A 17906-nucleotide genomic window follows, 5' to 3' on the forward strand; every position below is an offset into this window, starting at 1 on the left:
CTTCTAATAGCAAACTCTGCTAGTGAGTGTGTCAACAGGATTGCAGCCCAAACAGGACCTCTGAGAAACAAGAGGAAGGTATCAGGAGGGGAACGCAAGTTTTGCAGAAGTAAAAAAAAACTAGGAAAATAATCTAAAAACATCCCAATGAGGACTGAGTTTACTCAGAAGCCACAGGATGCCCATTGCCTGTTTGTTTGGGGAGGGGGCAGAAAACTGGTGGAGAGGCAAAAATGGATGTGTTTTGGAAGAGGATATGGCTGGCACCCCTGCAACGGGGCAATCCACACTACAACCTTTTGTTGCAGGACCTATTTGTTCTCTTATGCAAGCAAACATTTTGATAGAGCAGTCTGGTTTCCCTATTCTTTCTAAAGTCACAGGTGTAGAGGGAGGGGGAAATGGTTTGCAACCATACTGAAAAGTAATTTCATAGAGATTTGTCCAATAGGCTTTATTCTAGCCATACAAAGTCAGAGGTGTCTACACACACACACACATGGCCCCAGCCTCCATCCAATTAAACAAGAGGTATGACCATAGTTCAAGAACACATTCTAGCCAAGCAAAAGCACTGGAGGAGGATATGGAGCAGGGCTGCTGAAAGGTGCGGCCTGGGCAGAGGGGCTGTGCCCTGGAGTCGTGAGTATGTGTTGAAATGATCCACTGGCTGCTATGGCAAAAGCAGGGAATAGCTATAAAGCTTCAATCTGCATACACTGCAAGCCTGACATTTTTAAAAGTGAAACTCTAATGTGCTTCAGAGTCAAACAAGCACGTGATTGCTATGCCCCCTATAACCATCACACACACCCTTGCTGTTTCTAGCTGACCGTATCTCAGATGTTGCATACGTACACAGACTCCATTGGTGTTAAAATGTAGTGGGACACTTCAGAGGGTCCCAGCAACCAAGGAAACAGGTTCAACGACGGACAAGGGTATGAGCCTAAGTCTAGCCATACCGATCAGTCACTCTCACCCCTTGTCAGGAAGGCCTCATATATTTTGGATGGGCTCTCCAGTTCAGAAGAGATTTCATTGACTTACCTATGGTGTCAGTCAAGCCTAAACACAGTGTTGCTCTGCATTTTTACTCTGCTCCTTTGCCCCCAGTCAAGGTTGACTTGTTATAAATCTAGGAGAATATCATCATTTAAGATCATGTTTCATATCTGAAGTATGGAAATAGCTGATTTCCTAAAGAAGAGTTTGCTTGAGATAGCCATTCAAACTAAATTATATATAATCTATGAAAGTATGGTGTGTCACATATTTTAACATAGTATTATTAATGAATTGCTGGGAGCTACAGGTTTAACAAGATGAATTTTTGCTCATGATGGTTTCTGCTAAGCTGTCTTTGAATGGGAAACAGAAAACAAATATACAACAAAGTTTCTGTCACTGGTCTTTATTTGGGGGTGGGGGGAAAAGAGCAGGAAATCAGCAGCATTCGTTTCCTTCCCACACTTGCAGTTGGTTCAAGGCCGAGATGGTGGCAGTTCTGGCTCAGCCCCGCTGTGGGCTCTTCCGATACCTGTTCTTCTCCCTCTGGGCCCTGCAGCGTGGTAAGTATCAGGAGATACAGGGGCAGGGGCACATTTAGACTCTCAACTAATATTTAGATGTTCCTGCCAGTACAGGACGATCTGGTACCCTCTCTAACTGTCTCCCTTTGTTTGAGTTTGTCCACAGTCACTTGTGATCTTCTCGTACCAACTGACAGACCGTCATTTATGCCCTCTTAGGTCTAGTAGCCAGTGATTCTACTGTGAAAGTGACCCAACAACCATCACTTGCCAGCAAACGGCAGAATGACAACCTGGAGCTGAACTGCACTGTCAACAAAGAGAACTATAATTTCTACTGGTACCACCAACTTCCTGGGCAGACAAAGCTACAATATCTTGGGATTGTCAAAGCCTTTGGTGACAAATTGGAGGAGAAACCAGAAGGTGAACTGGGGAATCGGCTGAGTGGCAAACTGGAGGGAAGCACATTACGTTTGAAACTAACAGGCCTCCAGTCTGCTGACACAGGTCTGTATTTATGTGCTTCGGCTGACACAGTGAATCTAACAGCAACAGGAGCTGGTACAAAACTGACTTCCAGGCAATAACGTGTCTCCTCAGGTGCTGGTGATAAGCACACAGGGTCACAGTCAGCATAGCGCTAAGGCATATGTTCAGTCAATGCAAGGATTTCTCCTTGGGCAATGGAATGTTCTCCCCCCCACGCGTGCCCCCTAAATCTGTTCTGGGGGTTGTCCCAAGCTTGCGGGGCACATCTGGGGATGCTGCAGGGTGCGTAAGAGGGGGAAGGAGAGAGGGGAAGAGAAGGGGGAAGCCCTGTTGCACAAGAAGAAGTTGTTCTACTCATGCAATTAGTTAATTGAATACCACCCATACTCCCTGCACGTGAGTGGCATCACTTCCTGCTAACTGCAGGCAAGAAATCATGAATATTCAGGGACAACCAGCCAGCTATGTTCAAATATTCTGTCTCTCTCACACACATACACAGAGAGCCAATAGGGGTGATCCAAAGACCCTAACATGGAAACGCACAACCCACATTTCTTCATATGTCTGAGAGTCACAAAGCACAATCCTGCTGATTCAGCCTACCTAACAATCCCTCACCTATCCATAACAAGTCCACACCAACCTCCCACACATCCTTGCTGATGTTCTCATTTTCTTGATTATTAGGATCTGAAGTTCAAAATCAACCATAAGAGATGCAACTGTGTCACCCCCGTGTATTTTGAGGGGTTTTCTATATGAATGCTGCTGATAAAAACTGTCCAGAGGAACTGGATAAAAAAAAGAACTAATGGAAATGCATCTATCCTGCACCTATTACTTTTCATCCAAGTGAAAATCTTTTAATATGTGCTTGAAAGGCCATTGAAAAAGACACACAAGTCGAAACGCGTCTGGCCATAATATACGAATCTTGCTCCATTGAGATACAGATTTAAAGCCTACAAGCAAGAGTACCAGCAGTATATAAAAAGCACTATAGCAGCAATGTATGTATTCATTCATGAGTATGGACTAAAGACTTAGGCACTTTTGATTCAGGAGATACTCTTCCTGTCTCTTTAAAAACTTTATATGTACAAATTTAGTGTTTGTTATTGTATGTATTAAAAAACTTTAAAAAAATTTTTTAATTTTTTTGCATAAATTGGAATTGTAATGACCACATACCCTAACTTTCTGTAAGACACAGACTCATTTTCTTGATGCCACAGATCGATTCACCCCTTATGTAACCACTCAACCACTGCACCCTGTGGGAGAGGCCCCCCTGCAGGTGCCGTCTTCTAAGAAGGTCTGTTCTGCACAATATAGTAATCGGGCCTTTATTGTGGTGGCACCTACCCTTTGGAATCCCCTCCCCTTAAATACAAGGCAGACGTTGTCTGTTGTCTTTGCAGCACCTAGTGAAGACCTTCCTTTTTCAGCAGAACTTTTAAGTAGAGACCTTATTGCAGTCTGCATCTGTATTTGACAATCTTTTTTAGATGTTTTAGTTGTTTTATCGCTTGTGTGTTTGCCACCCTGGGGCCCTTCAGGAGGAAGGGCAGGTTATACGTTTAATAAATGAACAAATGATAACACTGCAGACCTTTCTAGTGCCTGCTTCTCTCTGAAGCCCAGAAGAATCATAACAAGGCTTCCTCTTTCTTCTGGGATTTGCCATCTTCCTCTTTACACTTTCCCCCCTTCTGTGCCTTTAACTGCTGGGTGAGCAGCAGACAAGTCGCCTTTTTCTGGTATGGAAATTCAGTGAAGGGAAAGCTTCCTCTGCTGAGTTTTTGACTGTCAAATAGCAGTTAAAACCACAGGAACATAGAAAGCTGTTTATATTGGGTCAGACTATTGGTGCATCTAGCTCAGTATTGTCTACACTGACTGGCAGCAGCTCTCTAGGGTTTCAGACAGGAGTCTGTCCCAGCCCTATCTGGAGATGCTGAGAACTGAACCTGGCACCTTCTGCATGTAAAGCAGATGTTCTACCACTGAGCTATGGCCCTTCCCATAGGAGCCCTGTCAGAAAAAGGTGGCCACCTTAGACACACTCACCTTCTCATAGTCGCCATCATTCCCTTAACATGACCGCAGCCTAAACAGAAGGTTTGAGAAACAAGAGGGAGGTACCAGCATGCCCAGGAGAACCCATGGTTTGCAGAAGTAGAAAAAAACTTTAGGAACATAGTTTAAAAAACAGCCCAATGAGGACTGAGTCTGCTCAGTAGCCACAAGATGCTGAGTGCCTGGTGGTGGTGGGGCATTATTGCTGTTCAAGAACACATTCCAGCCAGGCAAAAACAACATAAGAATAGCCTGTTGGATCAGGCCAGTGGCCCGTCTACTTCAGCATCCTGTACTCATAGTGGCCAACCGGATACCGAAGGACAACCAAAAGGTTGGACCTGAGTGCAACAGCACCCTCCCATCCTGTGGCTTCCAGCAGCTGGTATTCAGAAGCATACTGCCTCCGACAATGGAGGAGGACAAAAGGAGGGCATGAAGCTGGGCTGCTGAGAGGTATGGCCTGGAAAGAGAGGATCTGGCCTGGGGAGAAATCTGGAGAGTTGTATTCAGCCCTGGGCCTGACGTTTCTCACCCCTGTGCTAAGTCCTAAGTGTATGCGTGGTTGAAATGCTCCATTGGCTGGAATGGGAAAAGCAGGAAATAGCTATATAGTTTCAATTTGTGTATGTTGTAACTCTGAAATTATTGTTGAAAGCATCAAAGTCAAAGAAGCACATGATTGCTATGCTCCCTATAACCACCACACTCCCCTTGCTAGTTGTAGCCGAGCCTACCCCAAATGTTACACACACAGACAGAATCTGATATAGAATGTAGTGGGACACTTCAGAGAGTGCCAGAATCCAAAGAAGCAGGTTCAACTACTCACAAGGGTGTGAGCCTAAGCCCAACCATATTAATCAATCAGACTCTCACCCCTGCACAGGAAGGCCTCCTATATTCTCCTTGGGCTGTCCTGTTCAGAAGAGGTCTCCTTAAATCATCTAGGGTGTCAGGCCAACCTAAAGACACTGTTCTCTGCATTTGCTCACATTGACCTTAGTCAAGGTTGAGTTGATGTGAATTCAGGAAAATAGCACTGATTTAAGATTAAAGTTCATAATTCAGATATTTCCTAAAAAAGAGTTCGCTTGAAATAGCCATTACAACTACATCATATGTAATCCCAGGAAAGTATAATTGCTGTGTCATCATATATCATTTCTTGAATATATCAAGATCATTTTACCATTCATGAATTGGTGTGAATTGCTGCCTTAACGGATGACTGTTTGCTCATGATTTCTGCCAAGCTGTTTTTCAATGGAAAACAGAAACTAAATATACAAATAAAAACAGTTTCAGCCACTGGTCTTGCTTCAGGAGGAGTAGAGGAGGGAGAGGGGAGAGCAGGAAGTCAGCAATATCCATTTCCTCCCCACACTTGCAGTTGGTTCAAGGCTCAGATGGCAGCTCCGCTGGTTCAGCCACACTGTGAGGTCTTCCAACACCTGCTCTTCTCCCTCTGGGCCCTGCAATGTGGTAAGTAGCTGGGGATATGAGGGCAGGGGAACATTTGGACTCTCAACTAATATTTAGATGCCCCTGCTAGGACAGGGCCATCTGGTGCCCTCTCTGTTTTCCCTGTGATATGTCCACAGTCCACTGATGGTGATCTTCTTTTACCAATTTATCTCCTCTTAGGTCTAGTAGCTGGAGATTCCGGAGTGAAAGTGATCCAGCAACCACCACTTGCCAGCCACCCACAAGGTGGGACCCTGGAGCTGACTTGTACTGTCAATGAAGACAACTATTATTTCTACTGGTACCGCCAACTCCCTGGACAGACAGAGCTTCAGCACCTCGGGACTTTCAGTACATTTGACACCTTGGATATTCCAAATGGTGATCTGAACAGTCGTCTGAGTGGCAAACGGGAGGGCAGAAAATCAAGTATTAACTTAAAGGACCTCCAGTCTACTGACACAGGGCTGTATCTCTGTGCTGCAAAGGACACAGTGAGTCTAGCAGCAAGAGGATCTGGCATAAAACTGACTTGTCAGGCAATAATACGCCTGCTGCACATGCTCGCAGCATTTTCTCAGCATCACTCCGCACTTGCAGGCTAGCTGTCAGGACACACTTAGCCAGCTCTGTTCAAACACCACTACACTTCCCCATGCCAACAGCATGCAGAGGGTCTCATTGTCGACATATCTGGGGTGAACAGATGTGCTAATGCTGAGATCCGCATCCTAAGAACCTTCACAGAGCTGAAATCCACAAGACACAGTCCACCTATCCCACAAACAAGTCTTTTTGCACCTGCTTCTCCCTGTCTTACTCCATCAGATGTGTCACTCCATCAAATGTTTCCAGTTGCTGGACACCTCCAGCCTTGTATTTTGTGAGAGGGATTCAATTGCATCCTGGAACTCTCCATTTGAGTAATTAAAGTGAATTAATGGGCTCTTTAAAGTGGATTTGCTACCCTAGTGCAACAAATCCACTTTAAAAAACAACTGGACTTGTTGCAGTTAAGAAAATGACCGGGGAATGGATTGAAAAGTATGGGATGAACAAATGATTAACAGGAAGATGTGCAAACACCCCACAAGTAAATCAGGATGAGATCAGGATGAATGTTCATTGTCATAAAACATCCCATAAACAAATGCTCCATAAAGACCAGGCATTGTATAACCACCTTGTAGGCTTTGTGCAAGCAAAGCAGGATGAATGCTGAATAAGCAGGATGCCTGACAGTATACCCTATTTCTCTGCCTCTTGTCTGAATCCCAGAGCTACAGAGCTCAAGACCTTCCCTCCCTCCAAGATGTTTCTTATAAGGACTCCTGTGTGTTTATCAGTTGGGTGGAAGGTAAAACAAAACAAAAGTTACCTTTTCTAGCATGCAAAATGCTGTGACTAAATATTCCACTGTTAAACTTTTGCCCATCTAGTAGGTAAAAGCCCTGGATCCTGCCAGATTAAGATGGCAATTTAAGATCAAACAATATTCACTAATAGGCAAAAAAACCTTGCGGTTTAAGACCTATAGCCAACAGATATTTCTATCAAACTTTAAAAAGCGGGAAAATTGGGCAGCTACAGTGAATGCACCAGGGGAGCAGAAGACCTGACCTCCTCTCTGACTGTACTACCCTATAAATGTATAAATATGCAATTTGGGTTGGGTCTTTCACAGTCCAATTCATTTCCTGTGTAGCTTAGAAGACTTTGGTAACATGTGCCTCTAAGCATATGGTGAGTGGTGGCAACACCTGCAATCAGCCCAAATAACAGAAACAAGACATGTGTTGTGCTGATCTTGTGTTAGCAGGGAGGAAGCAACAATATTAAGACAGTTGGTACAATTCAGATCATCACTTTAAATATGTTGGATTTACTTTGCCATTTTACTGAAGTTTCCTATAGTAAATCAGTTTCTTTTGCTTCTGTTTCTGTGCATATGTGAAGCAACACTTTGCAATACTAAAAAACTCCAAAAACAATTGTGGAATAACGGCACTGACTATTCTGCAGAATAGTTTCCAGTGGACATGAGGAGTGTCTCAGTCTGCACAAGACTACGTTCTGCTACGAAGGCCTTCCTCCGGGTTCCAACTCACAGGGAGGCCCGGAGGGTGATGACAAGATCTAGGGCCTTCTCAGTGGTGGCCCCCGAACTATGGAACAGTCTCCCCGAGGAAGTACGCCTGGCGCCGACTCTGCTCTCCTTCCGGCGCCAGGTCAAAACCTTCCTATTCTCTGAAGCATTTTAAGTTACACTGATTTACTTTTAAAAATGTTTATTGTATTGGATTGTTGATTGTATTTTAGTATTATTTTGTTATTCATTGTATTTTTATGCTATTTTATGTTCACCGCCCAGACAGCTATTGCTAGTCGGGCGGTATATAAATTTAATAAATAAATAAATAAATAAAATAAGAAAAAACAGTGGGAGGTGAAACATATTCTAGCAAATTTCTAGGTGTGCTCTATGTTTTTAATTGACCATGCCCACCTTTCCTTAAGTGGAGTAGTTTAAGCATAGCATCTTGGGCAGGGCAAGTTTGTTTTTTTCGCACAGCTAGATTCATTGCTTAAGTAGCAACATATTGTAATCAGTCTGATTTTACATCAAACTGAAGGTTCAGATTCAACTGTTAATGCACCCAAAATAGAAATAGAACATAACCTCTAGTTTGAAACACAAAAGGCTGTCTTTATCCTCATATGACACTGACCAAGAAAAAGCTTTGAAATTAATAAAAATAAATTTGACACAGATTTCTAGGATGAATAATGAGAGAAATATAATTTTCTAGGTTAGATTCTCTGCAGAAAGAGTAGTAACAGAAAAGTAGCAAAGTAAAAACACCAACAAACATACAAAAATGTAATTCTCCATATTTATTTATTTATTTATTATTTGATTTCTATCCCACCCTTCCTCCCAGCAGGAGCCCAGGGTAGGAGATGGCAAGTGTTGCCACCACTCACCATATGCTCAGAGAAACATGTTACCAAATTCTTCCAAACTACACAGTAGTTTGTGAAGGGTGCTGAGAGTTGCTAGGAGAGGCCCTATTCCCCTCACAGAGCTACAATCCCTAGAAGAGGAGCTGACTGTTAAACCACTCTGGCCACTGGAGCTCTGTCAGAGGAATAGGAGTCTCCTAACAACTCTCAGCACCCTTTCACAAACTATACTTCCCAGGATTCTATGGGGGAAGCCATGACTGTCTAAAGTGAAATAAAGGTCTGGTATGGGTACGGCCACAATTAGCCAAGCAGTTCTGAGTCTGGCTTTTAGAACACTGACTTTGGTTCTTACTGAGCATGCCCATGCTTATCATTGACTCCAATGCTAAATTTCTTAAATTAATTAAAAATCAGCCAGGCATTTTTTAGCTTTTAAACTGCAGAAGATGAAGGTCAGAGTATGGGGCACGGATTACAGGTACTCTGTGAACATGACTGATTTTTAATTAATTTCAATAAATTATGAGAACACTGTCAGAAAAAAAGTCCAACACTTAGAGGGTTGTTAAGGAAGCGTTTCTGAGTTCAGGACTATAAGTTTTGTCATGTTTTGTTTTGAAATGAGCTTATTGGAAGCATCAGAATGGTAAGGGGGGTATTTTCAATTTAACATTGCGGAATGCGAAAAACCCATGCTGGCTATAGTATACAGCCACTCTCATGACTGTACAATGCTAAGCACTATATACACTTTTAAACAGGTGAGCCTAAAGTGGCTGCTTTTATTTTGACGAAAAAGCAGCCTTGGGGCCACCATCCAGATCAGAGTCCCGCAGTGATGCTGGAAACATTATACAACACCCTGCTATTTTCCCCCTAAAGTGCATGTTGCTGGAGGAGTGGAGGAGTATTGGCAGGAAACAGATGCCGACCCAATCCAGATTTGTAGCACATTCTGGATTGGGTCCACATAGGGGTGCTTTCTCTTCAAAATAGAAGTGGCCAGCTTAAAACACACTTTTGGTGAATGATGTAATGTGTAGCTTGGGCTCAATTCACACCCAGTTTTACGAGTTCCCAATATTTAAAGTCTTAATCAGACCTCTCTGCTTTCCTCCTTTACAAGAGCTGCACATTTTGTTCTAGAATCAACAGAGACTGAGTACTTGTTTTTTACACATAATTCTCTCCCTCTCTCATAACACTAGAACTTGGGATAATCCAGTAACATTGATTGGCAATAGGTTCAGGATAACCAAAACGAAGTATTTCTTCACACAATGCCTGCTTAACATGGGGTTCAGTTCCACAAGATGTGGTATCAACAGGCTCATCTACAAGTCTTCTCAGAAGTAAGTCCCGCTGAGTTCAGTGAGGCTTCTGTCCTAGGGGAACGGGTCCAGGCTTGGATGCTGGGGTTGGCTTAAAAAATGGAATTGACAAATTAATGAAGGAGAGGCATTTCTATGGCTATTAGCCATTACAGCAGAATGGAACGTCCATATTCATATTCCTAGGGGCTAGTGCGAATTGTAGTCCAAACCATCTGGAGGGCACCAGGTTAGGGAAGGCTGCTTAAGTGTTGCCAACCCTCTTTCTCTCCAAGATACTGTTGCCTTTCAAAGTTGTACCTGTTGAATCTCTGTCTGTTAGGCAGCTGTTTAAGGTACAGGAGGCCTACCAGGTGCGCACACGGAAAGGGTAGTACTTATGGGAGTGAGGCCCATTGAATTTAAGGGAACTTCATTTGGAGTAAACCTGGCTAGACTCTAGTCTAGGGAGTTTCTGCAAAGCAATCTACCACTGTGGGTATACAGGGAGCACCGTGATACAATGGCAGGGAGCGCCTTTACAGTAACCTGCCCTGAGAAAAATAAAAACTTGGGTTCCTTGAAAAAAAATGGAAATGGACTGCCTTCACGGAAACACACAACTAACTCTTTCCTCCCTGGAATAATCTGGATAGAAGATAAAGGAGTGTGTTGTTTTATAAAAGAGAGTGAGACAGTTAACTCTTTCCCTGCCATCTGTTTTCCTACACAGCCCCCTTCTTTGTTTGTTTGTTTCCAAAATGGTGAAATCAGTAATGAGTCCAGGCGTGCCTAACTCTGCATGGAATCAAGCTGCATCGGGAGCAAATGTGGAACTCGGGTGCCAGTGGGATGGAAGCAGAGGCTAGGACTGAAGAAAGGTCTGCCTGCTTAATCTCGTGTGTGTCACACCAGCCAGTTACTGCTAAAGGCACAGGAGTAAGGTGTAAGTAAGAAAAAGCTGGCAACTCTACTTTGCGCTTCCATGAAGACGTGCAATCCTATACATGTCATTCAGAAGTGAAGTCCCATTCTATTCCATAAGCCTTACTCCCACTTATAAATGGTTCTAGGATCACAGCTTAACAGTGCTGTTCTGCCTACAGATGAGTGCTCTTTCCAGACAAAGGCAGAAAGGTCTGATCATGGAGCAGGTTCTGGATGGAAAAACTGAGTTAAGACGAATCTTCCTCTCCCCAGGACGGCTGGCTGGCTGGTTCCGGCGTGGGGTGAGGGTCGCCCGAGCAGCTCAGGGTTAGATTGGCAGGAGCGGCAGGAAAAGGGAAGAGAAAGCGGAGAGAGAGTTTTAGTCGCGCCGCGTCCTGCTGTGCCAACAGCGCGCACGGTGATACACGTCGCGTCCAATACTCGACGGCCTTGGCGATTGAGGGGCCCATGGGAAAATCCTCAAAGCGAAGCGGCAACCCCAGGAAAGCGGAGCCCGTTCGGGTTGGATAGGTTGGATTTAGTGGGACTGTGCCCTGGGGAGGTCGAGAGGGTCTCTCTCTCTCTCCCTCTCTCTGGAAAGATGCCCCCTACTCCCCGGCCCAATCCTCCAGGGCACTGGGCAGTACTGAGGGACTTGAGTAGCCCTTGAGGGCCTGGTTCTTGGCTGCCTTCGGATGGAACCGCCGCCGAGCTGGGCCACTCCGCCCTCGGAGAGCAAGGTCGGGGAGAGGGCGAGAAAGGAGCCTTCTGGAGGGCTAGGGGCGGCCTGGGAGATTTTGCAAAGGTGCCCTGTGAGGTGGCAGCGCCGTGAGACCAAGCTTATTTCGCTGATACCGGGACGCAGCTCCTCGTTAAAGGTCAGTCTGAAAGGCGCTCGGACCTTCCTTCGGTGTAAGAGGAAGGGGGGGGGACTCTCATCACCTTCGCCTCTTCTCCCCGCCCCCGCGCCCTCCCCAATCGCTTAACCCAATCTTATTAAATTCCATTAGAACAAGGCTGGCTGCTTTAGTCTCTTCGACGGGTGGGGCAGAGCAGTGGATCAAGATGTAGTGGAATCGCCACGGGGAAGTTATTTTATATGGGGGTGCTAGTCCTGTAAGTTCTTATTAGCAGATCGAGGTTGTCCCCCACAAGGCACAAAATCTTATCCTTATGAAATGGCTAGAGAGGAGGGAGCCCGAATCCGCCCATTGCCACGAGCCCCCCCCCAACTCCCCGCAGATCTCCTTTAAAAAGAAATAAAGAAAAGAAAAAGGCCTTAGGAGTAACAAAAACGCTGCCCCTTTGCTCCGAATGGCTGGAGCGACAGTTCACATGGGTCGGGGCGGCGGCAAGGGAGCGCTCCCGCACGCCCCAGTTCTAAATGTAATGGTGGATGGAGTGGGTTGTCTATGACCTGTAGTAACAATTTATAGACCTCCCCGCCCCCCAAAAAAATATTTCTGCAGTCGTCCTTGATAGTTCACGTCGGTTTCAGGGGGAATGGATACTTGCCTTTCTGGCTTTGCATCAGTTCAAAATAAAGGGGTTGGGGTTCTTAGAAGGGGGGAGATTGGAGCCGAAGTAGCACCTTTGTATACGGCAGCTCGTCAGGGAGTGTCTAGCAGCCAGGCCAGAACCCGACAGCCGGGAAACGACTCGGAGCCTAAAGAAATGTGCATCCGCTAGAAAGAGAAATGGCCTTGCGAGAAGAAAGTTACCGGAGCTCCAGGGGCAGATGGGGGGGGAGCAAAAATTGCAGTCCCCTAGGAAAACCAGAATTTACCACCTTCGCTGGGCCAATGAAAGCTGGTGCTCTAGAATAGGAAACACTTTCTCTGCCTTCATGAGGGCTAGAATCTTCAGACAAATCCTCATTAGTTAGAGCAAGGAAGGGAAACGGGGCTGGCAGGTGCGTTTGTCACTCTTACGAGGTCTGCTCTGGACCCGGAGAGCTGTGACATTCAGAGTCGGCCTTTTTGTTTCAAAGCAGTGAGGCAGTTAGATAATTTTAGACCCTGGACATAATGATTTGATGGCGTATATTGCGAAACTGTTCTACACAGTATATCGTACAACTTCCTTCAGTTGTGATACACACAATTCCTTTCCCTCCACCATTCCATGGTTTACACCTGCGTCTACATTCCTGACAATCCTAGAGCAAAATCCAAACAAGGAAAAAAAGAAAAAGAAAATGCTCCAATTTTTTTTTTAAAAAAGATGCTTCTGAGCATGTGCCGTTTAACATTTTAAACTCTCCTAAATCATAGCACCATCAGGACTGCAGGAATAAAATGAGTTTTGTTTCTGCTGCATAGATACTTAACACATTTACCTCGGAATAAGCATCATTTTGTGGTAAAATGTAAATGTACTGCCTTCAAGTCGATTCCAACTTATGGTGACCCTATGAATAGGGTTTTCATGAGGCTAAGAGCCAGTGACTGGCCCGAGGTCACCCAGTGAGCTTCATGGCTGTGTGGGGATTCGAACCCTGGTCTCCCAGGTCATAATCCAACACCTTAACCACTACACCACACCAGGAACTGATATTAGATATTTAAATAAAAATAATAAAGTAAGCATCTGTAGCTATGTGTGTAACTGGCCATTTACCCAATGACTATATATATATTTAAAATAAGGATGCTGTGGCAACAACTGTCACCCTCAGTGGGCCATGGTATGACCATGCTGGCCCAAGGGCTGATGTGGGGCCTCATCATTTGCCACTCTCAGGGTGGTCACTTGGCTACTAACACAATGGCTATGTTCTACTTCCATTGTCAGAGGCGGTATGCTTCCAAATACCAGTTGCTGGAAACTGCAGGAGGGGAGAGTGCTCTTGGCTCAGATTTAGCTTGCAGGCTTCCCATGGGCCACTCTGAGAACATGATACTGGACTAGCTGGGCCACTGGCCTGATCCATCAGGCAGTTTTTATGGGGTGGCAGCAGGACTCTAGACTTCAGCTGTGACATGAAACCCTAGCTGCACCATTGTTGCATCTAGTTTTTTAAAAAGCTGGCTTTGAAACAACTCATTTTGCAATTAAGATAAAACTTCACTCTAATCAATTCTGAGCAACAAGTATTTGATCCAGTTTTATCAACTAGGGTTCTCAGTAGTTTGACTCTGTTTATCTTTCACATAAAAACCTTGAGGAGAACCTAAAAAATCTGATGCTATTTAAACTAGAGCAGGGCAGTGTAGACATATTTTAAAAAGCAGACACAACAGAAGGACATGGCATCCACTGCCAAGGCTGTTTATTTTATATTGGGTTTTTTAAAAGTAAATTGTTTTTTTTTGTATTGTATTTAACAGTTTTAGCTGTTTTTTCTTACATTGCTTTCAGACACTTATGTGGAAGGATTATTATTATTAACCTCCCAATTGAAGCAGAGAGATGCCACCTATAGAAAATCACATCTCAGGGTTAACTAACCTTGGCTGCAACAATCCTGCCTTTCATGTACTTCTTACACTTACTTCCATGTATAGGATTGCAGCCTAATATACTTAAATTAAGATCACTGTTGCACCTTTTAAATCTACCTTTTAAAAAGCACCCTGCTTTTTTTAGTTCCCTGCCTAGATTAAAAAGTTGTATTGAATCAGTATTAAGTCATGTGGAAGTAACCACTCATTCAAGCAATGTCATGTGGCATTATACGAGTGACTTTGAAGGCACCAAGTGTGGCCTTGCTGTTAGCAGATGTACTCCTTTCCTGGCCACCCACTCTCCTGATCACAGGGCTAGATTGGCTGGGGCCTCCTCTTTATTAGATGCCCATGTGGAACAAGTAAATCCTCTTCTCTCTTTGCAGATCCAGCTTGTGAAGAGAAACCGCCACACCCATCACCAAGTGCCCATCTCCTGGGCCCCTTGTGCCATAAGAACCACATCACCCTTGTTTGTGTGGCCCAGGGCTTTTCCTATCCATGGCCCATGGATGTGAAATGGAAACGTGATGACCAAGAGGTGCCTCGCCTAGCCGTTGCCACCGACCCAGTCCGCACCCTGCAGGGCAGCTGCAACTTTGGGATTTCCAGTCGCCTGAGCATGACAGCTGCAGAGTGGCAGGAGAGCCATGAGTACTCATGCCAAGTGGCGCAAGGGGACTTTGCAACGGCCGAAGATCGGGTGAAAACTGAATTGAGCCAGCAGTCAAGTAAGCAAGAACAGGCAGAGCAAGTGGCAATTAAGTGTGCCAGGTTGGAGATCCCACAACATGTGGGAGGTGAAGCACCCTTCCTCTTGGTTTTCAAAGGGTGCTGTTCAGAATACAGGCCTGATTTAAAGGAAAAACAGTAAACTTTTACTCTGGAACAAATGATCAAGACAGATACATTTTTCTTTGCTGTTTTCTGATTGTAATTTTGTATTTTACAATGTTGTTTTAATATGGATTTGTGAAAGCCACCCTGATAAACAAACAAAGAGAGGAAGGGATTGGAAGACAAAACCTTCTCATGATTGGATGTTGGTTTCTCCCTGAGGTTGAGCATTTTTACTTTTCCTAAGTGTCCTTTGAAGCACCCCTAAATCATTGCTAACTCTTTCATGTATGCTGAGAGTTGGAAGAAACGTGCACACGTGTGCGCACTCACACACACACACACACACACAGAGAGAGCAAGATGCATAATACTGAAGGCGAGCCAATTTGTTCTGGAACCTGAGGCAGAAATTCCTACAAGCTACTCTCTGTGGGAGTACAGACATAACAACAATAAATAACTGTTTGCTGCCTTTTCATGACACCCAGCCTGATTTTGGCAGTTGTCTTATTCTGCCTAATGGTAGGGCCTGGCAGCCCTAGGACTTATTTATTTATCTAAAATATATGCCCTGTCATTCAGCAGAACCTTCAGGGCAGTTTACAAAAACAAAGGAATATGCATAGGATTCTAGCCTTCAGTTTTGAATGTTGCGGGAGGGAGGGAGGGAACCCTTTCAGGCTCCTCTGAAATACTAGTCTGAAATGTCCATCTTTGTGGAGGTGGGTAGGCTTCGGATTCCTATTACTGCTGTAACTGGCTCTCTCCATTTTCTCCCACATCAGCTTCAAGCCTCTCTGAGATTCAAATCAGCCTTCACACAGGGCAGCTCATTTTCCTGCTCCTGGTTGCTAAGAGCTTTGCCTATGGCACTGCTCTGGGAATCTACACAGTCTGTAAGAAAACAGGTAAGGTTCCCATTTTACCTAGTGAAATGTGGAGAGTACAACTTCCTTGGCTACAGGAAACAATTTTCCATGTATCCAAGGGCTTTGGTGACTACCAAAAAATGAGCCCCCGCTACCCTATTGGGACAATTTGACAGAATATACCCTTTACTGTCAATGGCAGGGATGTGCACCAGCCACAAGATTCAACTTATATCCCTATCTGTAGCTTTGAGAAGCAGCCCAATCTGTTTTGGAGCCATCTGTGTTTTTCCAATTCTATGAATTATTTGGGACCAAATTAGATCTGTTAAAAACAAAACCCCATTTTCCCATCCACCATAATGGGGAATCTAAAAACAGCTATAACTTTTTCCTTTTCACAGAAGTGAATGAAATGTGCATGCATAGGAGCCCCTTGAGAATGGATTAAGCCTGCCAAATTGTAGGCAGGTACATCCAGGGATTTTCATGCAGGGCGCCTTTAAATTTTGAAGTCTGCCATATTTCAGAATGATAGTTGCAGTGGTTCTCCAGCCGGGATAGGCTTTACCATTTTGGGGTGGGTACAGTAGGAATCATAGAGATTGTGGGGGGAAACCATGGCTGTCTAGGAAAGACCAGGGTGGATGAAATGTCACCTCCCCAGCAAAGATCCTATTACCCCAAGGGTTATTGGTGGGGGTAGACTTCTATTCCCACCCTCTGATTTTGCGACCTTGCATAGGGGAAGACACAGATCCACGTAAAAAACAAATTAGTTTTCATCTGTCCCCCAAACTGTGATTGGAATGCCCTGGGGAAATGATTCATTGTGGGGGAAAACAGACTTGTCAATCAAAACAAAATAGTATCCCCCTTCGCCCACCCACCACCTTCCCTCTTCAGCTCTGAGCATTTCCTCAGTCAGCATGGTTTCCTGTCAGGGGGGTGGGGGGTGGACAGCCATGTATTTTTTGGACAGCAGAGGCCACTGAATGATTCAAAAGGTTAGAGAGGCCCTGATATGACTCAAGGTCCCTTGTTAATTATGCAATCTGGCTGAAATGTTAGAACCTTCCCTGAATTACTGTGCTACACCTTGTAATTCAGGATGTACACACAGCCGATGCACAACCCTAGTAAATTGTATCATCACCTTGCTGTGTTACTACCTTTGACTCTTTCTCTTATAGGTCTCTAACGGGGCTGTGGAGAGGCTTTATATCTTCCTGCTGGCATTGCCTACTGTAGCAGCATTAGCTCTCCCTCTGGCCAAGAAACATCCGTTTACAGCCGGAGGCCATTCCCCAGGAGGATCCGTATGTTTATGCTCTGAGGTTTTCATGTCTTTCTTCTCAGCCACTCTTCAATCTTGAGGGCCTGGAATGGTCACTTTAAAAACTTTGTGCTAAATTCTTCTTTCCCTTGAGCAAATGTCAACCCTCATTCCCAAACTACCAATAAAAAGATCTGTTTTCCTAATCACTGTGGGGGAATTATTAATCCAGCAAAGTGGGAAGCTCCATAAGTGCACTTTGCCTCCTTGCTGCATCTCTGTGTAGGGGGAGAAGTGAAACTGGCATCTGTTAAAGGCACAGAATCTCTCTTGAATGTTCATGGAGATATGTCTTCCAACCAATAAACCACACCTAATTTAAATCTAGGGTTACATGTACTTCACATGTGAGATTAGGGCCATAGTTCACTGGTAGAGCATCTGCTTTGCATACAAACAGTCTCAGGTTCAGTCCCCAGCATCTTCAGGAAGGACTGGGAATGTTCCCTGTCTGAAACCGTGACGATCCGCTGCCAGCCAGTGTAGGCCATACTGACTCTGACGCAGATGTACCAGAGGTCTGATTCAGCATAAAGCAATTTTCCTAAATTGCTATGTTCATTAATCAGTTAGAATGGGCCCACAGCACACTGAATTCAAAGCCTTTTGGTGTCCTCTTGAGAGAACTGGCAAGGGAA

At 44.7% G+C, this 17906-nt stretch overlaps 1 gene segment (V, D, J or C); it reads left to right on the forward strand.

The window, feature by feature from the left end:
• The first annotated feature begins 1490 nt into the window (after nt 1–1490).
• Nucleotides 1491–17408, forward strand: LOC133378237 (immunoglobulin heavy constant gamma 4-like). The segment is given in 5 exon segments: nt 1491–1571; nt 1752–2042; nt 14610–14954; nt 15849–15971; nt 17126–17408. Coding segments are annotated over 5 exon segments (843 nt in total).
• The last annotated feature ends 498 nt before the right edge of the window (nt 17409–17906 follow it).

Source organism: Rhineura floridana, chromosome 2 (genome assembly GCF_030035675.1).
Source record: "Rhineura floridana isolate rRhiFlo1 chromosome 2, rRhiFlo1.hap2, whole genome shotgun sequence".
Lineage (NCBI taxonomy): Eukaryota > Metazoa > Chordata > Lepidosauria > Squamata > Rhineuridae > Rhineura > Rhineura floridana.